General features: G+C 40.9%; 2 protein-coding genes across 8 annotated transcripts in view; one reads left to right on the top strand and one right to left on the bottom strand.

Moving 5' to 3' along the window:
• Nucleotides 1-985: 985 nt before the first annotated feature.
• n4bp2 (NEDD4 binding protein 2) lies at nucleotides 986-13,011 on the bottom strand. 2 transcript variants are annotated; one of them, XM_084931323.1, is made up of 16 exons: nucleotides 12,585-13,011; nucleotides 10,916-11,909; nucleotides 9,576-9,700; nucleotides 9,073-9,161; nucleotides 8,776-8,852; nucleotides 8,517-8,657; nucleotides 5,564-8,229; nucleotides 5,039-5,124; nucleotides 4,541-4,586; nucleotides 4,151-4,374; nucleotides 3,925-4,049; nucleotides 3,691-3,817; nucleotides 3,217-3,393; nucleotides 2,911-3,079; nucleotides 2,073-2,196; nucleotides 986-1,986 (listed from the first exon to the last, which is right to left on the bottom strand). In XM_084931323.1, exons 1-16 carry the CDS (start codon nucleotides 12,823-12,825, stop codon nucleotides 1,941-1,943), a joined length of 5,457 nt encoding a protein of 1,818 aa, XP_084787449.1. In that variant the 5' UTR covers nucleotides 12,826-13,011; the 3' UTR covers nucleotides 986-1,940. The 2 variants fall into 2 exon arrangements, with proteins under 2 accessions (XP_084787449.1, XP_084787450.1); XM_084931324.1 differs by having other exon boundaries at nucleotides 3,217-3,390.
• Nucleotides 13,012-15,029: 2,018 nt separating this feature from the next.
• pds5a (PDS5 cohesin associated factor A) overlaps nucleotides 15,030-21,314 on the top strand; it is a 28,210-nt gene continuing 21,925 nt past the window's right edge. For 4 of the 6 annotated variants that reach the window (XM_084931314.1, XM_084931310.1, XM_084931315.1 and 1 more), the window contains exons 1-2: nucleotides 15,030-15,162; nucleotides 16,078-16,227. In XM_084931314.1, the coding sequence (XP_084787440.1) occupies nucleotides 16,117-16,227 (111 nt within the window). In that variant the 5' untranslated portion in view covers nucleotides 15,030-15,162; nucleotides 16,078-16,116. The other 2 variants (XM_084931311.1, XM_084931312.1) reach the window with 2 other exon arrangements.

The raw sequence follows: 21,314 nt of genomic DNA, 5'->3' as shown, positions 1-21,314 counted from the left end.
TAGAGCACAGAAGGGATAATCCTACTCTTTATACTGACCTAATGTAATGTGACAGTAATGATTTAATCAGGAATGAGTAATGTAATTAAGTAATCAACATTACTTAATTACACCCCCCCCCCCAATTGATTGTGATTTGTTGGGACTGGGTTAGGATAGGGGAGGTTCAGAGGATAGGCGGGGAGGAGGGTTTGCTCATGAAAAGGGGTAGTGAATGTATAAAAGTCACTGTCGTTCATAATGTATAGAGTTAACTTGTCTTTGATTTTATAAAGTATGTGTGGAGAACAACAAAAAAGATGCTGAGAAGTGTGTAGAGAAATGGTTTAACAAAAATGTTTTGTAGTGTAAATTGATCAAGAATTTGGGGATTTCACAATTTAAATACATGATATGATGAAAACATTCAGAGCATTTGGGGAAATCTTTGTACACGAGGCACTAGGTTAAAAACTCACAGCACTAAATGGCCACAATCTTCAGAACAAGTTGGTTTTTTTTTTAGTTGAAATTACTGCAAGGACTCAGATATTTCTGTCTCTACAAACAAAACTTTAAAAATTACCATAAAAAAAAAAAAAAAAGGAAAAAAAAAATCAGAATTTGAACTCTTCTTTGAAAATCATGCACACAGACTGAAGAGGAGCAGGACCACCTGGCATGTTATCTGTGCACCGATCAAAAGCACACATACAGGATAGCATGAGCAGTTTGCACATGTGTGAAAACAGCACTGTTGCTAAACAATATTGTGTATTGTGTATTGTGAAGGAAAAAAGCATAGTGCGTAAGTTTATTTAAGCAAGATAATACCACACCACATACTGCATTTATTTACAGCAGGTTCGCTCTGTAATAACAAACTCCAGGTGCTCAACTAGCCTGATGACTGTATCTGTAAAATATAGTTTACATATTAGAGATCTTTTATATTTGTAACTTATTCAAAAACGATAAATGTAAATCATTCACACAAAAGCACAGAAATATTAAACTGTAAGTTTTATTCCACAATACCATGTCTTCTTTAAAAAACACATAAACAACCAAATACAAAAATACAATCTTCTTTATAATTTATGTGGTCTCAACAATATGTACATTCAGTAAAAGCCGTCAACGCTGTTGTTACACATTATCTGAAAAATATTATAGAGAAGCTATTTTAAAACTACAAAACTAGAATTCTAACCGTTACAGTACAGCTGCTGCAAAATATGGCACAATGTTTAAAAAAAACTACAAGGAAAAGCACTGGAAACAATCTTTAAACTTAGAGTTCATCACCTGAGTGTCAATATATTAGCAGCAAAACGTTGCTTGGACTTGCGCAAGAGTAAATGAAGAGCACTGGGTTGCAGAAGCAGCTGCTGAGGCAAGAAAAGAGCGATTTCTGCAGAAATCACAGTGAACGTTCTTCAAACTGCTCAATGACACCACACACTCTCTTTCCTTCTGAGCACTGGGCTTCATGAAAAAAAGCATCAAATTATTAAACTGTGTAAATATTTTTGTCATATCACTTAAAACCCTGGAGCGAAACCTCCAAGCAGACAGCATGCCATCAGGTTTGAAATAAAGCATTATAAAACACTTACGTGTTTAAACAATTAACAACTTAATTGAAATGGAGATTTTTAATCTTTAAAAAGATTTCTTAAAAATACACACTATAAAACAATTAAATATAAAATATGCACACAATCCGTCTTTACAAACACAGCGTTTCACACCATAAACACGGGAGAAAAACTCGAAAGGGAGAGCGAGTGAGTATATATCAAAAAAAAAAGAAGCTGAGACAAGACTGATGGTGGCGGAGAATCATACTAAATAAACGGTAACAGTTGTATTGTGGCGTCGTAGAAGTGGAAGGTGAGAGATAAAGAGAGTGTTGTCCTCCATAGCAGCTTCAGTCTGAACACAATAAACGGATTCTTTCACTTCAAAGAGACCAACACAAGACCCGGCTTTGGCTCAGTGAACCTGAGAGATGCAGAGATACGAGAAAATGTGGGTGAAGATGAACATGTAAAGCATGCAACATGTCTTGAGTGTGCGTGCGTGCATACCTGTAGTGTTTGTTAGTGAGGTAGTCTATAACAGCGGGACGGATGCGTGCCACGCCCCCCTGGCTGCGGTTCCCTCTTCCTGTGATGACAGAGAGCTGAGGTCGGCACAGACCCTGCTCACATTCTACGCCGAAAGAGGCCAAAGAAGAAGAAACACAAGCAGAAAGTTACAGTTTACAGCAGTAATAACGAACGCAAACTCTGAAGGGGGCATGGAGTAACTGCGCTTTCTAACAAGCTGCGTGGTCAGTGTCCTGCTGGGTAATGATGTACACCACCGGCGCTTGTTCCTGGTTAGCGCCTGGACTCGAAGCAATATCCAATCACTTTTACACATTCAGTTCAGAACATCTCAACTTATTCTTTTCTCCGTTACAAACCGAGTAAACTGTAGTACAGGTGTCAAGTCTTTTTTAAAGTAAAAGCGATTTTCAGACATGGAATATGTAACTTTGCTGGGGGGGGGTTTACACATGGCAGCCACCACACTTGTGTGATCTTTAGCACCTGGTGACTGAGAGAAAGGCAGACATGAGACGGGGGCTGTGATAATATATGTACGTACTACAGAGACTGTAGAGCTCGCTAACATGTTTCTCCTTGTACTGCTGCAGCTGTTACACTTTTCTGATAACATTTCATTCAGACTTGGCTCTGTTGCAATGTTACTCCGTCCAATAACGAGGTCAGTGGGGGGAGGGTTTCACCTAAATGTCCCCGCATGGGGTTATTCTGACATGAGTGACGTGTTCAGTTGCCACAGATTAACATTAAGGCATTTGTGAAAAGGGCATCTGTAACAAGCTACCGCTTACTGAATAGATAATAGTTTAAGCACCTTTGTTTTTGTCCAGTAAGACCTGAGCCAGATGTTCCAGGGCCTCATTGACATGTAACCCATGGAGGTCCAGGATATTGCTGGGCAGCAGCGATGAGTTGACCCTCTCAAAAATCTGAACTGCTGCACGGTGATTAGCCTCACGCATACGCTGGCCATGGAGGTGCCCCTGAAAAAGCAGAAAGAAAGACAAATTGAAATAAAAAGGCACAAATATATTTATTTAATTAGATGGCAATGACATGCTACACATTCAAAAACAGTAATAATAAAATGTTGTGCTTCGTGTTGTGCTCAGTCACTTGCCTGCTGTGCGTAAAATGAGGCCACTTCTTTGCGTCCCTGCTTGTAGGCCTCTGCAGCCTTAGCAAAGCTCTCGAGCTGTCGGCTCCTCTGCAGTCTGGCTTCGGCCCTGAAGTCTTCATAATCTGGATCTTCTGTATCCTGATAATTGGGTACGGCTGATTCCACGGCCCTCTGCTTCTGACAAATTAAAAGAGCAGAGTGATCAAGACACACTTAAGGGTGTGGAAAATTAAAGGAGACTAACTGTCAGCTCTCTGCATTTGCTCAGATATGATGTTGTACTGTAGGTAAACCTATTAGATGTCGCAATGAAACAAAGGGATTTCTCCAACATCCAAATATGGAAAATACAAGCTAAAAAGATCGAGACTAATTAAACAGTTCATGTTTTCCCACCTGTGAAACAGATCTAATGTATACTGTACATGTGTTCAGTTCTCCGTTGTTTTCATTCTCTGCCTGTGTTGTGAATACCTTTTCCCTCTCCTTGCTGGCTGGTCTGTGGTGGTCAGAGCGAGGAGCTTCTGGAGCAACTACAGTCTTCACAGGCTCCTCGTTCAGCAGAGAACGAAGAAACAATTCTGCCTCCGTGAGGCTGTAACTAAACAAACACACACACACACACAAAGAAAAAGACACATTAGCCACTAAAATCAGTACACCAACTAATGTTTAGAGGACTATAAAAAGTTACAGTCGTTTTCTCACTTGTGGTCCCTGAAAATGTCCTGCAGAAAATGCCTGTCAATGGTGGGGAAGAGGGCATACAGCTGCTTCTCTTTCAAAAGTGCGGCTCCGTTACGTTGGTCAAGGTCTGCACGACTTTTTCTGGTCTAAAAGAGAGCGTTGGACGTTAAGAAAAGGATATCAAAGCAGAACAAGATCATTAAATAAAATCTAAAGAATCTGCAGGTGCAGTAGGCGTGCGCGTTACCTTCTCTAAGTTGTTCTGCAAAGCCTGTTCTTCTTCCATAATCTCTCTAAGAGAGACAAGCGGACGGGACGCATTCCAGTGATCCATGATTGGCATCGGACCGCGAGGCTCTGGGTGGCTGCCCGTTGACGTGTACTCATCCGTGCTGATCAAGACGTTTGCTGACTGCGTCTGGTCTCGCGACCCGGTTTTTCCCGTCTGTGAATCACCCCAGTGTACCGAACCTAACAATCCAGAAAAACTGTTAAGTCTGTGCATGTTCACAGACTTAACAGTTCACTGCATATGCACTGTCAGCATGTGTATTGCATTCAACAGAGTATTACTCATATGCTGAACAGATTATTCCTGAATGTCATTTAAGAGTATTTTGGTGTGTATTAAACTTACTTTCCTGAAGCAGGTGAAAGGAAAGAGCCGCTTGTCTTTGACTTTCCTGAAAAACATAAATTATACATGAATGCACAATAATTCACGCACAATAAATTACAACAGAGTAGGGACATGAACATAAGGCCCGCAGGCCAGAACTGACCTGGCAAAGAATAAAGCCCAGTGTACAACAAAATATGAGGTTATCAATTTTGGACTTCTAACGATTTCTATTTTATTTGTTTTACACCTTTTCCTGATGATAAAGACCTCCCCCATAGCCATTAATTCTATATCAGAGTAGTTAAGAAACAGAGAAACAATTAAATAAAAAAGGCTGTTGAAATTGCACTTTTTTATCTTATATTACCATATCTCAAGAATTAAATGTGTAGTTAAACATCTTTACACAGACAGAAAGTAGAGTTTCACTTGTCTGGCCCATTTAAGATTAAAGTGGGCTGTTGACATCTCGGTATTAGACCTAAAGCAGGTGAAACAGTAGTTTAAACTCACTTGGATGGTTTCCTTCCACTTCTGGTGGAGCAGCTTAGCAAGGTTCAAGTCCATCTGCACTGCATAGTCATTTGCAGAGCATGAACCTGAATAAAAATCAAGCAGGACATATACAATCATGTCAGATTGGAGTAGCAGAGAAGAATAAAAATACCACTAAAGGCATCAGTTGGATCAGTTACCAGAGTACGAAACACTGTATCAAACTGCAGAACCAGAGAGCGACGGGAACACTTTTGTAAAAAAGAGAAACGTGACATCACACCCAGATTAACAGAACACTTGTTTGGAGCTGCAAAAGAGTTTTATATGATTCTTTTACAGTTACTTTACTCCTTTTTGGTGTATACAGCTGAATGAAACAGCATCAATCCAATTTAAGAGGCCATCTCTAAACCACATGCTTTTACTGCATCTGTAAGAATAACGATATAACGCCCCTCTTCACCCTGGCTTCATCCATGACCAATCACAATAAGGCTTTAAGTTTGACATTTCTTGGTTGAAAACCTGTGTGTTAGTTACCTGGGTCTACTCCCACAGGGCCAAATAGTTCAGTTAACTGCAGTGCCAGCTCGGTGGGCAGTTTCAGCTCCACGCTCTGAATATCCAGGTGATGTCGGCCTCGTGTCTCCTCTCTCCTCTGCTTTTCCTCTCTCTCCTCTCTCTCCAGCTCCTCCAGCTCAGCCCACAGCAGTCGGTTCATCTCTTCCATGTTGGCAATCTCGTCCTCAATCTTAGCCCCTGACATTTCAATTATTGCATTATCTGAGCTCCCACCCCAAGCTCCTCTTTCCTGGTCAGACTCTGATATTGCTTTGGGTTCAGCGCTGTCACTTCTCTCTCTTTCCTTTACTGATTCAGGAACACTGAGATCTGTTTCAGGAGCTTTTTCTGAATCTGGGATTGCATCAGGATGGTTTGTAACCAGAACAGCTGCTCCTCCAGAATCGGACACATCTATATTATTTTGGCTCTCTTCTGATTCACTGACTGTCACACTGGTTGATTGCTGGGTCTCCACCTCAAGCACAGATGGCTTTTCCTTTGGCCAATCTTCAGGATGATCCTCATCCAACATATTAGGATATGAACTGCTTTCTACAGCCTGACAGGAAGCAGCACACAGATCAGATGTGTCGTTGATGTGAGCTTGACCATCCTCCTCTTCGCCATCTTCATCTCTAAAGAACCTTTCTCCAGAGTCCAGCAGCAGGTTGGTGGTCCACTCTATGTCCTGACTGCACTTGTCATACAGGTCTTCTAAAGTGTCAAAGCTAACGAGCCTAAAATGACGACTGAGAACACGCAGGCTCTCGAGCCGGTTTTGAGTCAACCCGAGCTCTTTTTCCTCCAACTGTGTGCCTTTCTCATGCACCACACGGTAGGGTACCTCTCTGTGGCCAGATGGGTGAACTGCATCTGCTGCACACACGGCAGAGGAGAGCTCTGGCACAAAATGAGAAGAGTCGCCATACAGGACTCTGATGTCACCAGTGGCCACAGAGTCGGCTGAATCATCGGGGTTGGTTTGACGATTGAGGCGCCAAAGAAGGGCAAAGTCTTGAGGTTCTGTCTGGGTGAGGCAGCCAGCATCTGCCAGAGGTGGCTGCAGGGATGCCTCAGATTTAGACAGATCCAAGTTTGGTTTAAGATCAAGAGTAGTGTTCGCATTAAACTTGGTTTCACCAGCTGAGCCACTATGGCAAGAGTCTGAGTTTTGAGCTGTGGAGTTGGGACAATCTACGGACAGGGGGCAGTTTTGAGTGAAGGTGAGTGCGAGTTTGCACTGCTTCCCTGACCTACGACCCTGACGCAGTTTTCCCTCCTGACCACCTCCGATGGAGGGGCTACTTTCTGTTTCCACAGAGCCTTCACACACAGGACTCTGACACATTTCACTCATATATGTACAATCAGCCTCTGCGGCAGTCTCTTGGTCATTCTCAGTGCATTTACTCATATCCACATGAGGAGTGGCCTCATCTTCAGTACTGTGGCTTCCTGTATCACTGTTACATACATTTGACTCTAAAGTTTTGGGGCTGTCTAACAAATCTGTGGCAAGAGCTGAAGTTGGATTTTCTTTATTGGCTGAATTTAGGTCTGCAGTCTCTGGCTCCGTAGTATTCCTTTCCTCTTCATTAGGTCCTTCGTTCTCGATTTTAAATCCATCCGAATCATCAATTCTTGATTCCTGGCCAATACAAGAGGCGGCAGCCTTCCAGTCTAACACACAGTCTGGTAAATCACCTCTGCTGACATTAATTGTGTTCTTGTTTCGTTTTCTCTCTTTACTGTTAGATCTGCTGCTGTGGGATTCCTCAGAGCTTCCATCTGCCTCATCCTCTCTCTCGGATCCTTCTCCAGAACTCAGAGAAAGGAAGGGAGAGTGGGAAGAGCAGGTTGAAACTGTGGCTACGCCAGTCTGGATGAGATCAAGAAGCTTCTGAACCTCAGTTACATCCGGACCTGGCTGTGCTGGCTGTGCTCTTATTGCTTTTTCATAAACACTGGCTTCTTGACATGCGTCTTCATCTTCCCTTCCATGTACCTCATTATATCTTTCTCTTTTTCTTGCCTCCCGCTGCATTAGAGGCCCTTCACATGGCCAGTCTCCCACAAAGTTCATCGTTTTAGGCGTGACCTTCTCTTCTTCGTACCTCACCACCTCGAATCTTTTTACTTTCTCCTCTCTTATCATTTCTTTCACCTTTGTCATGCTGTCTACTTGGTTAGTGTCTTTCACCAGATCTGCAGGCTCGATCCTCCTGCTTGGTCTTTCTCTCTTCACTCTCTGTCCAATAGACTCAGCGAAAGCCACAGGAATTTCATCCCCACACTGATCTTCATTCATCACCGATTCTACAATACAGTCTGGCATTCTCTGCTCTAATACTGGGTGATTTCGCTCTAACTGAGCATCTAGCTCAGAGTCTAATTCCCCCAAATTCATATCATCATTTTCATCAGAAGCTTCCGGGCTGTCTGTAGGTTTTTCTCCAAGGTGTAAGTTGAGAGACTCAGTGGATTTGGGGCTGCCTTCTCTGGGCATTCCCACGTCTCCAGAAAAACCAACAGACGACACATCTGGGAGAGAGGAAAAGCGCTGAGAGGTGGATGTCTGACATCCTTCAGCTAATCTGGGCTGACCTACAAGGTCAGGACAAGGTGCTTCAGAAGATGTGAGCCTAAAGGAACAAAAAAAGATACGCAGGCATGGTCAGACGTTTACATACATTTATCATGAGCATGAATGTCTGGTAATTTTGGCCTTTTAATTATTTCTTTCAATCAGTCTTTTCCCAGAAAGGAATGATTGTACAGCATGCATCTTTAAAGACTTTAAAAATCAAGAACTGAGTGCACAAGTTTAAATTTATTTAGGATTTTCTCTAAAACTCACACACAAGCTCAAATATACACATATAACATAATTTCTCAGGTATATGAAATGGTAATTTTGAGTGAAACTCACTGTGAGATTCTGTTTTGCAGAAGAACCTGTCGTTTCCGTTCAGGCATCTGTGAACCCATGATGGACTGGACTGTGACGAAGCGCTCATATCCTTCAAGCATGCGGCGGACTGTGTCCACGTGTACGTTATGTGTAGTACGCCTGCACAGACCACCAAAAAAGCAAAGCTGAAGGGATGAAATTTTTTCAAGCAACATTTTCAAAAAATCAGTTTCTACACTGAAACCATAGGCTGCTGTAATTCCTCTGTTACGCTCACCTCACCAGTTCTTTGGGTTTATGTTTCCACCAGGTGTCTGGCTCTTTGAACAGTACCTTATAGTCATGTTTTAGCGCCTAGGAAAGATTAAGGGAAAATCTTTTTGTGTAGTTCATAACCAGTTTATGCATACTTCAATATCCAGCCACTTATTATAATAACTACACCCTAAATGTTCAGTTTGCCTCTAGACTAAACTGGACTGCATGTCTGAAAACACATATAGTAAGCAAAAATACGTTCTTAAAAGCTTTTGCCCATTTGCAATGTTGTCTCTTAAGTTTACTGATGACTGACCTGTGCAACATATGGTTTCATCTCCCAGCCCTGCATGTTGGTATTATCAACGATGATGGGATTATTCCCCTTCTCAAAAGCCTCCTTAGCTGTGGGACAAGAATAAGGGAGATAAGCCACAGTGTGATTCTTCCAATAGTACAACAGAAGCTGAAAAAGCATAAAGCAATCAATAACAGAGACTTGCTATCACTGTGTGTGTTCCTGTCTAGCTATCTTTGTGAGGACCGAAATCTGCATTCTACTATACTTGTGAGAACCAACGGTCACTTGTGAGGACACACTCACCGGTCCTCACAAGTTTGAAGGCGTTTTTGAGGCTCAAAATGTGGTTTTAGTGTCAGGGTTACAATTAGGTTATGGTTAGGTTTAGGGTAAGGCATTCATTTTTAATGGTTAGGGTTAGGGTAAGGGGCTAGGGAAACCATTATGTCAATGAAGGTCCTCACTAAGATAGCTGAACGGTTAATGGTGTAGTGTGTGTGTGTGTGTCTGCTGTTTACCTCGTTTATGGTTCCACTCATGGGCCTCCCCCAGGACAGTGGGGTCAAAATTATATTCTCCATTGTGAGTGAAATAATCGTCGGTGCTTAGTACAACTCCACCAGGGTTGTTCTGTAGCAAGGCTCTGCAAAGACACAATGAAGTGTAAATGCAACACAGCTGCTGATTACTGTAGCAGAAATCATCGACTCCTCCGGAACAGGGGTTGCTGAAGTGTTGCTTAGATTGTGTCTCTGCTGTTTCAACATAATACCGGCTTTGTTGTAAACTAGTGGTGAATCATTCCTCCGTTGACCAGTAATCTTTTTTTATATTTAGATAATGTGAACATTTTATCATGTTGGTTGTCACTCTGGAACAGAGTCTCTTCCCTGTCTTTAATACATCCAACACAAGGTTGCAACATACTATGCAACTAATGGAAACAGGCTAAAGTTGTGAAAGATTTCCAATATTTCCTACAGTGCTTGAGCAACAGTTCTCCAGACTTTCTGAAGGTCTTTCAAATCAGTTGCTTTTTCACTCATCATTATACCGAACCATTTTTTAGAGGAATGTTTTTTGCTACTAAAAACTCTGACCTATGAATCATTCGAGCATGAAAATGGGTGTTGTGTTTATTAATAACAGATGCTTTAGCAAAGAAGCTATTTTAAATTGTATCATTAGGCTCTGTGCTACCAGCAGCCTGATCCTAGCCTTTAACAAGCCTGGAGAACTAATTCTGAAGTAACAAAATTACAAGAAAGCTTGCCTAAGAGACCAGGCTGTCTTGGAGAAGAAAAGTGGTCATAAAAAAAATGCTGCATTTCAAGTTCCCGAGAACAGAACAAACTCTGTTTTTGGCTTAAAAACTGCATTTCAGTTTGCATGTTTGAATAAATTGCTGCACCCATTTCCATTTTCAAAGCAAAATGGACAAATGAGTGGTGGCTCAAGACTTTTGTACAGTGCTATGTTTAAATTATATGTCGGTAATTTAACAAAAAATATTTTATCTTTTCTGGTATTTTTTTTTTAAGATATTTAAATTTCACTGTTAAAGTATTATTTGTAGCACTTTGTAGTAAACTATAAAGAGAAAAAGGAAGATAAACAAGGCAGCAGAATCTAAGTTTTGCATATATATGTATGAAACAAGGACAAATTACTATGCAACATCTTGTTTTTGTGTGTTGTAAAAATAGAAACCCCACAATTAGTTGCTAAAAGCTCAAATCTTACCAGCCAAGTTATCTAAACTGAGCACCTTATTGGCTGATTTAAAAATTGGTTTTCAGAAAAACCTCCTGTTGAACAGCTGTTACTATTACTTTTTAGGCCATCAAAACATTCCTACCTTGCCAAGGTGGATTTGCCAGACCCCGGAGCGCCCCGCAGGAGCACAAGCACCTTCCCTTCCAAACGAAGCCTGCTGTTGCGGGCAGGAAGCTGTGGGGGAGCAGGCTGGGCCCAAGACTTTGGAATAGTAGCAGAAGGTTTGAGAGGTGCTTGAGAGAGAGGGCCATGAATCAGATAGGGGGCAGACCAATATGAATGTGTGTGAGCCACGGGGGTAATAAAGGCTGGCATCTGGTTTCCATGCATACGAGGAGAAAACACTGGTGCCTCCAGGTTCCAGTGTTTTGATAAGTGGTCGAGCTGCTCCGGATTCACCGTGTTCACCTTGGATCTCGCTCCTCTGTCGGATTGCATGGCCCCAGCGCTCTCTGAAAGAGTGTGTGTCAGGTCTTCCTTTTTATACACCTGGAAAGCAGAGGGACGCCCTGAAGCTGCCAGGTCCAAGGCAGGTTTTGGGGTGTTTCCAGATGTTTCTGTTGTCAGGTGTCTGAAATCCAATACAGGTTGCTGCCCTTCTGTGTTCTTTTGTTCCCATGTGCTGAGCTGGTCGAGTGGAGAAGAAGCTCCAGATTTATGCTCTATGAAATGTCCTTCAGGGCCAAGCCGCTCAGCAGAGGGCTCTCGAGATCCATGGTCCAAGCTGGACTGAAGCAACTCAGGGAGAGCTTGCTGAGGAAGTGGTGGTGGACAGAAAGAAGAAGAAAGCGATGCACCAGAAGATAAATATTTGCTGCTCTGGTGCTCCTCACCAACATCCTGTTGCGCAGCTAGTGTCTCTAGCTCTTGATCAATCAGCAGGTCAAGCTCTTCTGTCAGCAGGTTTGAGCAGGGAGGAGAGGAAGGCTTCTGTGAGGGTTTTGAGGGTTCAGAAAAGTGCTGTGGGGCAAGCAAGGCTGCAGCAGTGCGCTCAAAGCCAGAAACAGAGGGTGGGGCAGGGACTGTGTCTTCAGCAGCCACAGAAAGTTCCAAGAGGGAGTCCATTGCATGTTCAACTATGACACAAAAAGACAGATAAGAGAAGCAGAAAATTTTCCTGCACAACTGAAATGTGTTAAAACAGCACTCAATATCTGAGTGCCATTTTAACACATTAAACGACTTATACAGAGCAAAGAAAAACCACTTATTTACTCACTGTAGAGTAAAATCTATGGATCAACCACACCATAAAAAACGGATGATTTGTTACTTGGTAGCTATGAGTCCATAAGTTTGCCCTTCAGTGACTTTACATGATCAGAATGTCAGAAGAGCATAAGCAGACCAGGCTGTCAGAGGTTTATAAGGAGAGACTCGTCAGAAACAAATCTGGATTTTTTTCTGATTTTAGACCTTAGACAGGTGAAGCTGTTACACACAGAGTCACAGATGTTGGGTAAATCATTTGCTGGACAGCTGCCATCTTTAAGTTGGATCCTTGCACCTCTGCTCCTGGACTATTTAAGGTGCGACTTTATCCAAATTACAAAATACAAATTACAAAATGACTGATGGTAGTCTTTGTGCCTTTGTATTGTTATATGTCGGTCTTGATCTGCACTACAAAGCATAGTAAAACGCCTCAGTACTGTCAGAAATGCATGACTAAGAAGCTACACAGCTAACTGGTTAGTCAAGTTACAACAAATACCTTTCCCAAAAGTGACACAGCACGTCTGTCACGTTACCTTTGAAGTCACACTCGGAGAGCACGATGTAAATAACTTCGGGGTCCAGGTGTGAGAACATCTCCTGCATGCTTCTGACGATCTCATCTTTGACGGTATTGGGTGGAAAGTTGCTGGACATACCACCGCCGTATCCCTGCTGTAGTGGGTAGCCCGTGTTCTGACCGAGGTTTCCCCGCTCATTTGCACCGCCGTCGGGGAGCCTGCCCGGACTCTGGCCATTTTTCTTTCTCCGAGGCATTCCGTTGGTCACCAGCTGCTCTCATTGGCAGCTAACAGAGCTAGCCAAGTAGCCTATGACCTACAGGAGGACGGTTCAAAGCTGAAAACATGTTGTAGCTCCAAAGTGCAAAAACTCTGTAATGCTATCTAATAGCAGTACGAACGACAACACAATTGCACCGGAAGCAACCCACCGGAAGTCAAGAGGGTAACTTCAAAATAATAGGCTGTTTCTCAGGACTCCTACTTGTTATTGAGAAACGCCCACAGATTTCCATGGCCTTTCAAAAAAATGTCACACCCTGCTGTGGAAGCTTGTTTCCGCCATTGAAAAAAATATATCCATACGTCAGAGTTTCGGGTAATCATACGAAAATTCGAGTTAATTGTAAATTAGATATAATTATATAATTTATATTTATTAACTTAAACATCTGAGAAAATGGCTTGCAATTTCAAATTATCAAGTCAAACTTTGAGAACTAATTTTTTCCTGTTTTTATGTGTTTTAAAGAAGCTTTCCATACGAAACTGCTCAGACTGAGCAAAAGTAGCAAAGACTGAAAATTACTATTGCCTCCTTAAACTGTTAGATCAGGCATTCCCAAAGTAACCTCTTTTCAGTCACTATGTGTTTATAGTTATTATTAATCAGCGCCCCCCACCCAACCGCAGACTCTGGAACCCTCCCTTTGAGCCTGAGATCTGTGGGCTTTTCGATCTCTTTCAGAAAGCAGCTAAAAACTCATCTTTTTAAACTTGCTTTTGGGTCACTGTTTGTTTCAATGTTTTGGCATTTTTATTTTTAAATTTTGGAGCACTTTGGGATACTTATCATGAAGGGTGTTGCATAAATCATTTTTACTTAAGTATGTTTACTTTTTAAAGGTAGCGGATATAACTGTTGACAGAACCTGTTTCACCTAAGACATGAAAACATAATATCCATAATGAGCTGATTATTTTATATTGAAAGTAAAAATGGCAATCATGGATTCAGGAATTGTTGGGATTTATTATAATAGTATATAACCATTAAACACTCTCCTCACTTCTAGATAATCAAAAATATCCTCATAATTTTTTAATCGGTATTAATTCCATATTAATTAACACTGAGAATGCAAATGCACTCTGTGCATTAAAAGTAGCTGTAGGAAAATGCTTGTGTGTATCTACTGGATTTGCACATTTCCCACACTCACTGACAAGTCAGCTTAGGTGCCTTCATAATCCCCATCCAACTCTTCTCTTGATCTCTGTTTTATTCTTAGCAAGCTTGCAATAAATGGATTCATTTTTTATTGTTAGATTTTACTTTATTTTCTTTTACATTGTGGGTAGTTTACTTGCAGGTGCAAATGCAACGTATTCACATTTATATAGCACTTTTCCATTTTTTAAAATACAAATCACATTTTATCTATATGGTCCTGTAATATCTTATTCTATACACTAACCTGACTGGGACGTCAGGCTGTGTGCGGGAGCCCACTGGATGACTTGGAGCAAGGTCAGTCAGTCCAGGTATTCTGCAATGGGTCAAACATGCAAACTCCACACAGATATGTCCCAGCCACAATTTGAACCAGAAACTTTATTTATCTGCGGTGTTAACCACTCCATCACCCTGCCACCCTATTTCAGATCATGTGTCTACATGATCTGAAATAGTTAACACCGCAGAATTGAAATGAATAATCATATATGTACCATATAGGATTACTCATATGCAGTGTTACTATTGTGTTTTTAGGAGATTCTTTCATAATCCTTCAAACACACTGATAGGTCAAGGTCCATCTTGAATATCTGGAACTGGGTCACATTTGACCCAGCACAACCTCCCTGTACAAAAAAGTATAGTACCTGCACAACTGTCTAAAATACTTTAGGTCACTTTAGGAAAAGTTAACAAATTTCAGGCTTAAAAAAGGAAATTTATGGTAGTTTGAGCATATGTCTCAGCATTTGTAAGGGTTAACCCTGTTGCAAATAAAATTTATATACAATTATATTTCCAGTGTTTTTGTCCATGAATACTGTGTGTATGTTATTATATGCCAGTTTAGATAAAAATAGTATAAAGATTGCATTTAATGAGTTCAAAATGTTCTTTGATATAAGTGCACTTTAAGGATAAACCCACAGTGGGTTGAGGAACAGAAAGTGTGCCAGCTATCGGTTACAGACTCCCGCCATGTATGTGGTGCAGCAGTACCCGTCTGAGACCGAAGGGGGCGTTCTGCACCCAGCCTTCACACAAACAGCACTGACTGAACGGACAGAGAGCTTTGTGCCGAAAACTAAGCCCAACCTGTGTCAGACTAATGAATTAAAACGGCCTGTTTAAGAGGTAAATACTACCGAGGAAACGCTTGGCAAACAACCCGGGGTTTGAGTCGCAGTCGTATATTTGAAAGTAGAGTCATTTTGCATTTGTTAGGGTGTTCAAAATCATCCGTGGAGCAAGTTGGTGTTGAGAGAGGAGGGCTCAGGGCGACGGTAGCAGCAGCCCTTCTTTCGCCTGTGAACTAGCGGCAACACGGAGCGATGCTCGGAAGTTGAGAAAAGACAGTAACAAGTAAATTAGCTTCATTTTTAAACTTCACAAAGTAGTTGCATTAGTTGTAAAGCACAGGAACTGGCCACGAGCATGGCTATTTTAGGCAAAGAGGAGAGGATACTTAACTTCCTCTGTGATTGTAGCTGGAGATGTGATGGGTACCTGAATAGTTTGCGGCCTAGGCTAACCAGTTAGCTAACGTGTACTAGCCGCTCGATGCTAATTGCTAACATGACTTCCTTCCCGCAAAATGCTAACCGCTAGCTAGTAATGTTTGCATTGCAGCTAGCGAGCTAATGTAGTAACCTGTATGACAGTAGATATAGACCGGCGCCTCTCGTGTTGTTATTTAAAGTGATTTTCAAACTGTTTAGCTGTACGAATAGCTGTGATATTACCGAAACAGCAGCTGAGATCGTTTCTGCATCCAGGCGATGATTTATGAGAAATCTACGGAAAATGTAGAGCTGATGTTTATTAGCTTGCACGTTTAGCATGCAAGCTAATAGTATGCACGATGCTTGTTTACTGCTTGCTTTCTGTCTAAAAAGTTAACCGGATTAGAATATCGTTAAATATACAGGTACGGTTTTATCAGTTTCAGCAAACAAAATTAATGATTGGCAAATAGGGAAGATGCTTAAAACGAGGTTTTGGTAAGTGCGGTAGCATGGTTGTGTTGAACTTTTGTTTTCTGACCCATAGAGGCCAGTAAAAGACCGTGTGGACCATATATCAACAAGCATGGAGTTCCCGCAACAGCAGAAACCGGCGGGGGAAGGAATCATCTATCCTCCTGGAGTTAAAGAGATTACGGACAAAATCAGTAACGATGAGATGGTCAAACGACTGAAGGTATGTTTAGTGGGCTTTCTTGCTCTAATAAAACACAATTTTCTGCTGCCCCTAACGTAATTTAAGAGTGTCCAGCCCATGGCGCAATGCCAAAAAACCCTTCTAACTTTGTAAACTGCTCTATATTAAGTCATTATTGGCCCTTGTTGTCTTGGCTCTTATTTTGCTTGTAAACAATACTCCTTGTCATGTTGTTCCTACCAGAGTGTTTTTAAATTTGAGTGTGACACCATACAAAACAGGCGGGGGTATTGTTCATGTTTTTTTTTTTTTAAACACAACCACATTTTACAGAGAATTGCAATAAAAATATCCAATAAATAGCAGTCCTCTGGGTGAAAATGCCTTGTTGATGCCAAAGGTCAGAGAAAAATGGTAGGACTGCTTTGACCTTATAGGAAGGCAATGGTAACTAAAAATAACCATTGATTATAACAAAGGTATATAGAAGAGAATCTCTGAACCATTGAGACATTGAACTTTGAAACAGATGGGCTACATAAAACCACATTGCCTGCCACTCCTGTCAGCTAAGAACAGGTCATCTGACTATTGGGGTTTGTCTGTATTATTGTACAGTATTTACTATACAATATTAAGCACCTTAAGGCGATTGTTGTTGTGATTAGGTGTTATATAAATAAAACTGAAATGAAACTGGGGCAGCGTGGAGTTTGCATGTTCTCCCCATGTGTTTGCGTGGGTTCTCTCCGGGTACTCGGACTCCTCACACAGTCCAAAGACATGTAGGAAGTGGGGTTAGGTTAAATGGTGATTCTAAATTGCCCATAGGTGTAAATGTGAGTTTGAATGTGGTTGTCTGTCTCTATGTGTTAGCCCTGTGGCAGACTGGCGACCCTGCCTTTCACTGTATGACATCTGGGATAAGGCTCCAGCTCCCCCGCGATTCTGATAAGGCTAAGCGGAAGAAAATGAATGTAATGGAATGAATTGTAATTGAAACTGAGTTCCACAAAAATAATGCAACATAATATTACCCAACATAAAATTTGAGAAATTTTCTTAGCACACTGTGGGCCTCTTAGTATCAACTAAGACTGTTTAAACTCAACAACCTTCTTAATTATTGTTGCTGTTCATCTCCATCCATTTATGAGCACAGTATATCAATCGTCTAATGGTTGCTTCCAGCAGGACAACACACCATGTCGAATTATCTCACCGTGGTTTGTTGAACATGACAATGAGCTCACTGTAGTCAAATGGCCTCCAGTCACCAGATTTCAGTCAGCTGTGTCATCAACTACACATTCACCTGAGGATTTTAAAATAGAACATAGAAAACTGACAGGCCATTATTAAATTCATTATATTCCTGGCCAATTTGTACCCAGCAGCTATGCAGGGACATTATATTATATATCAGTTGTGATTGTGGCCGCCTGGAAATTTCCAGATTATCTTTTTTTAGCCCTGTTTGTGGTCTAACCCTCACCTGAGGGAAATGGGAGTTCCTTAAGTGCTCACTCCTCTGTTATTTGCTAACTGTGTCTGGAATTCAATCTGAGTGGACATTTGGATTTTAGAACTTATTTATTGGTAGCTGCTGCAAGAAGTAACTGTCCAGTAATATCCACACTTTAAACAGTCAGCAGTTTTAAAGTCAGCATTTCTACTTTTTTTATTCAGGTGTCCTGTGATTCCTTTTAATTATATTAGAGTGTTTACCACGTTAAAAATGGTTTCCGGACAGCAGAGAACTGATTAGAGTGACCATAAAGAACACAACCCCTGGCCTTGTCAAGTAGGGCAAATGTACTGAATGGCAGGGTGCAGACTGTATAAGACATATGTGTACAACCGTTTAACCTGTGCTGGATCGGAAAGTTTGACATTAGATCTGCAGTAGGGGTTGCATTGTACTGTGCTGCCAGCAGAGAAGTTAGTGTATTTTGTTTTAGAAGGGTTTTGATGTCATTTCCTCTCTTTAAGTTTTCTAGACTTTGAGTTGTGTGGTAAAATTATAGTCGTTGTGTATTTTCTAGTTGTAGGTTGCACAGTGTTTGTGATATATTGTAGGTTTGTGTTATAGTGTAAGTAAGTACTATATCAAACTCTTGATTGATGTGAGACCATGATTGTTCCACATTTAAAAACAGCATATTACTTTTGTGACCAGTTGTGGTTGCAGGTTTCTTCCTGTTAAAAGTGAGTTTTTCCTTCCCACTGTCACTAAGTGCTTGCTCATAGGAGGTTGTTTGATTGTTGGGGTTGTCTCTGTATTGTTTAGGTCACAATATAAAGCGCCTTAAGGTGACTGTTGTGATGATTTGGCACTCTATAAATAAAATTGTATTGAATTGACATATTGGCTGCTTTCAGTCTATTAAATGGTATTTCTTAGGTATTGCTGTCAAGGTAGCCTGCCAAACCACTCACTGCGTTGATCTGTTTGTCGACAAGACATTATCTCTGGCTATGAGTTAAGCTTGTGTCGATCCTGTGTAACACGTTCCACAGATTTTAGGCTGAAGTCCTGGCAAGTGCGGTAGTGCAGAATTAGAATTGGAAACCAGGTGACTCAAAGTGATTTAGGTGTAATCTGGTATGTGCAGTGCTTATGTAGCTGTATTTTTTTAAATGCCTTTTATTACTCCTGAGCATTTATTTTGTACATGTAGTCCTAAAAATATCAGCATGCCTCATTTTAGAATTTACTCAAAAAACAAACAAACAAACAAACAAACAAACAAAAAACTTGGGTTTGGCTGTTTAATAACTGAGAAATGGCTTTACACTTAAGGCATGTTTAAAAAAAATAGCAGTGGTGCCTATTTCTTGAAGAAATTCAGGTTTCAAGGATAAAATGTTATGCTTTATGCAACATTGGTATTCATCAGATGCGTCTAAAGCACGCACTGAGAAAATTTGTTGTGATTCAGAATTTAAAGGAGATGGAAAATCAGTGCCAATATCTGTCCTTACTCATTTTTCTCCTATTTTGACATGGCTGCATTCACTTTGTGAGCAGCAAAATGCTTCATGTGTGGGAGTAGCTTACAAGCTGAGTCTGTATTAGCCAGGCTTTAAAGATGAATCAAATGGAAAATGGCTATCTCATCCTGTAATAAAACCCTATTCAAGTTGCTGGGATAATATTAATGTTTTTATTTATATTTATTTATTTTAAACAAGCTTCATATAACATATCTTTTTTTTTAATTGATAAAGACACATAACAACTTTAAAGTTGTTATGTGTCCCACCAAACTTTAAATGTTTGGTGGGAATGGCTTTGGTTTGGGGACTTTTAGTGACCTTCAAATCAAATGCATCCTTATGGGCTCTGCAGGAACAGTCTGCTTGAGTCAAACTCTGCCACCATGCGCTGGCACTTTGACCATTATTTTCACCACCACAGACTAGTCATGCCGTTATTAAGATTTAAAAAAGCATCGTGTACAGCATCTGCTTATCTGTGTGTCAGCTGTAATTCACTGTTTTAAACCCTATTTAAAAACCTGAATAGTTGAACACTTTCTTGCTAAGTTAAACCTGAAGACCAATTTAGTCTTATATGGATAAGAGTAATGGATATACCATAAGTTCAATGTAGGCAATATTGCTGCTGATTAAAGAAGTGTGATTCATGGTAGTGTCTTTGTGTTTTTTTGCTTGGGTATTTGGCAACTTGGAGAGAAGGATTTTGGGTGTGCAACCTATGCAGATGTGCTTGTGTGCAGTCCTTCACAAAGACCACAGCACATAGCACCATCTCCATGGGGCATTGAATGGTGACTGGTCAAAAAGTGGACCTGAACAGGAAAGGGGGCAACACTGGAGTTTGCAGAGAAGGAGACAAGTGCATAAGAAGCAGCATGAAAAGCATAAAGTAGCTGCAGGGGACAGATTTCATTGTTTTTAATACTTCAGCTATTTATATGTTATGACATCAGTCTTCTCTGTGGTTGCCTGAAAGACCAACAACAACACAAGCAAGTGCAATGCTATGCATATGACCTAATTGCGAAAAATTTCTTTATGCTACAGTCACACTAGGAAAAACTGTTGTTGGAGACCATTGCATGACCACAGTTATTGTGACTATATGCAATGAGCTTGTGTACTCATTGCCTTTGAAATGGTTGCTTCAAAGATGAGGACCAGGTCTGAGATCACTCGCAGTTCGTTGATGCCTTCAAAGCAACTTTAGGGGTCAATATACCCTCCACAGTGGTTGCTTCTCTCAGCGCTGTTGCATCATCATACAGTTGCAGCCATTTATGCCCGTTGTTAAGGCACAAGAAGCCACAGCGGTAATCTCCTAAACAATCGGTGTTGCCACTCAGACAATATTGCGTTAGACGCCCTGATAAACGTGCATAACTGACCGATGCACAACAAAGATTGTCTCGCGACACAGGATGTCATATCAAAATCGTGACTTGGCTAGCATAAAAAGGCCCTTAGGTGTGTTAAGAAAGTAATACAATAAGATTGAGTCAAGTTGGCAGTTGTAATCTGTTTTTAATAAATCGACAAAAACTTCAGATCTATTGCCATCTGCATGCACATAATTTCACATTTGCGACTTAAACCTCTTTTCTATTACTACCTAATTGGGTCGGTTCACTACGACTCACTTCAGCTTTCAGGGTTTTTCATTAGGTCATAGTGCCTGGTAGGGCTGCCACAAACGATTATTTTGATAGCCGACTAGTCACCGATTATTTTTGCGATTAGTCGACTAATCAGATCATGCATCCATTGAACGTAAAACATACAGCTTATTGCACCAGCATGCATCTGCTCTTATATAACTATCATTAGCTTACAGCTTTAAGTGTTTAAGGTATGTGCTAACTAAAAATAAAGACAAGATGAGAGTTTATTAAATTTTAATGACACTTGCAGATTGTTTTGGTGAAGTTTTCAGCTGTGTAAAAACTATAACTTTAATCTCAGCCAAACCGATTTAATCAGGAACAAATAAAATACTAAAAAAAGCCAAACAATAACATTTTTAAGTTATCTAAGTGACTTATATATATATATCATGTTTAACCTGAGTAGCGAAAGACGGCGGTGGGTTTGAAAACAATTTGCCGGGAGTCTGGTGTTCTCAC

This window comes from Perissodus microlepis, chromosome 6, assembly GCF_051167445.1.
Source record: "Perissodus microlepis isolate ML-2025 ecotype Zambia chromosome 6, ASM5116744v1, whole genome shotgun sequence".
Classification (NCBI taxonomy): Eukaryota; Metazoa; Chordata; class Actinopteri; order Cichliformes; family Cichlidae; genus Perissodus; species Perissodus microlepis.
Note: the sequence above shows the minus strand (reverse complement) of the source record. Positions and strands in the feature narration are given on the sequence as shown.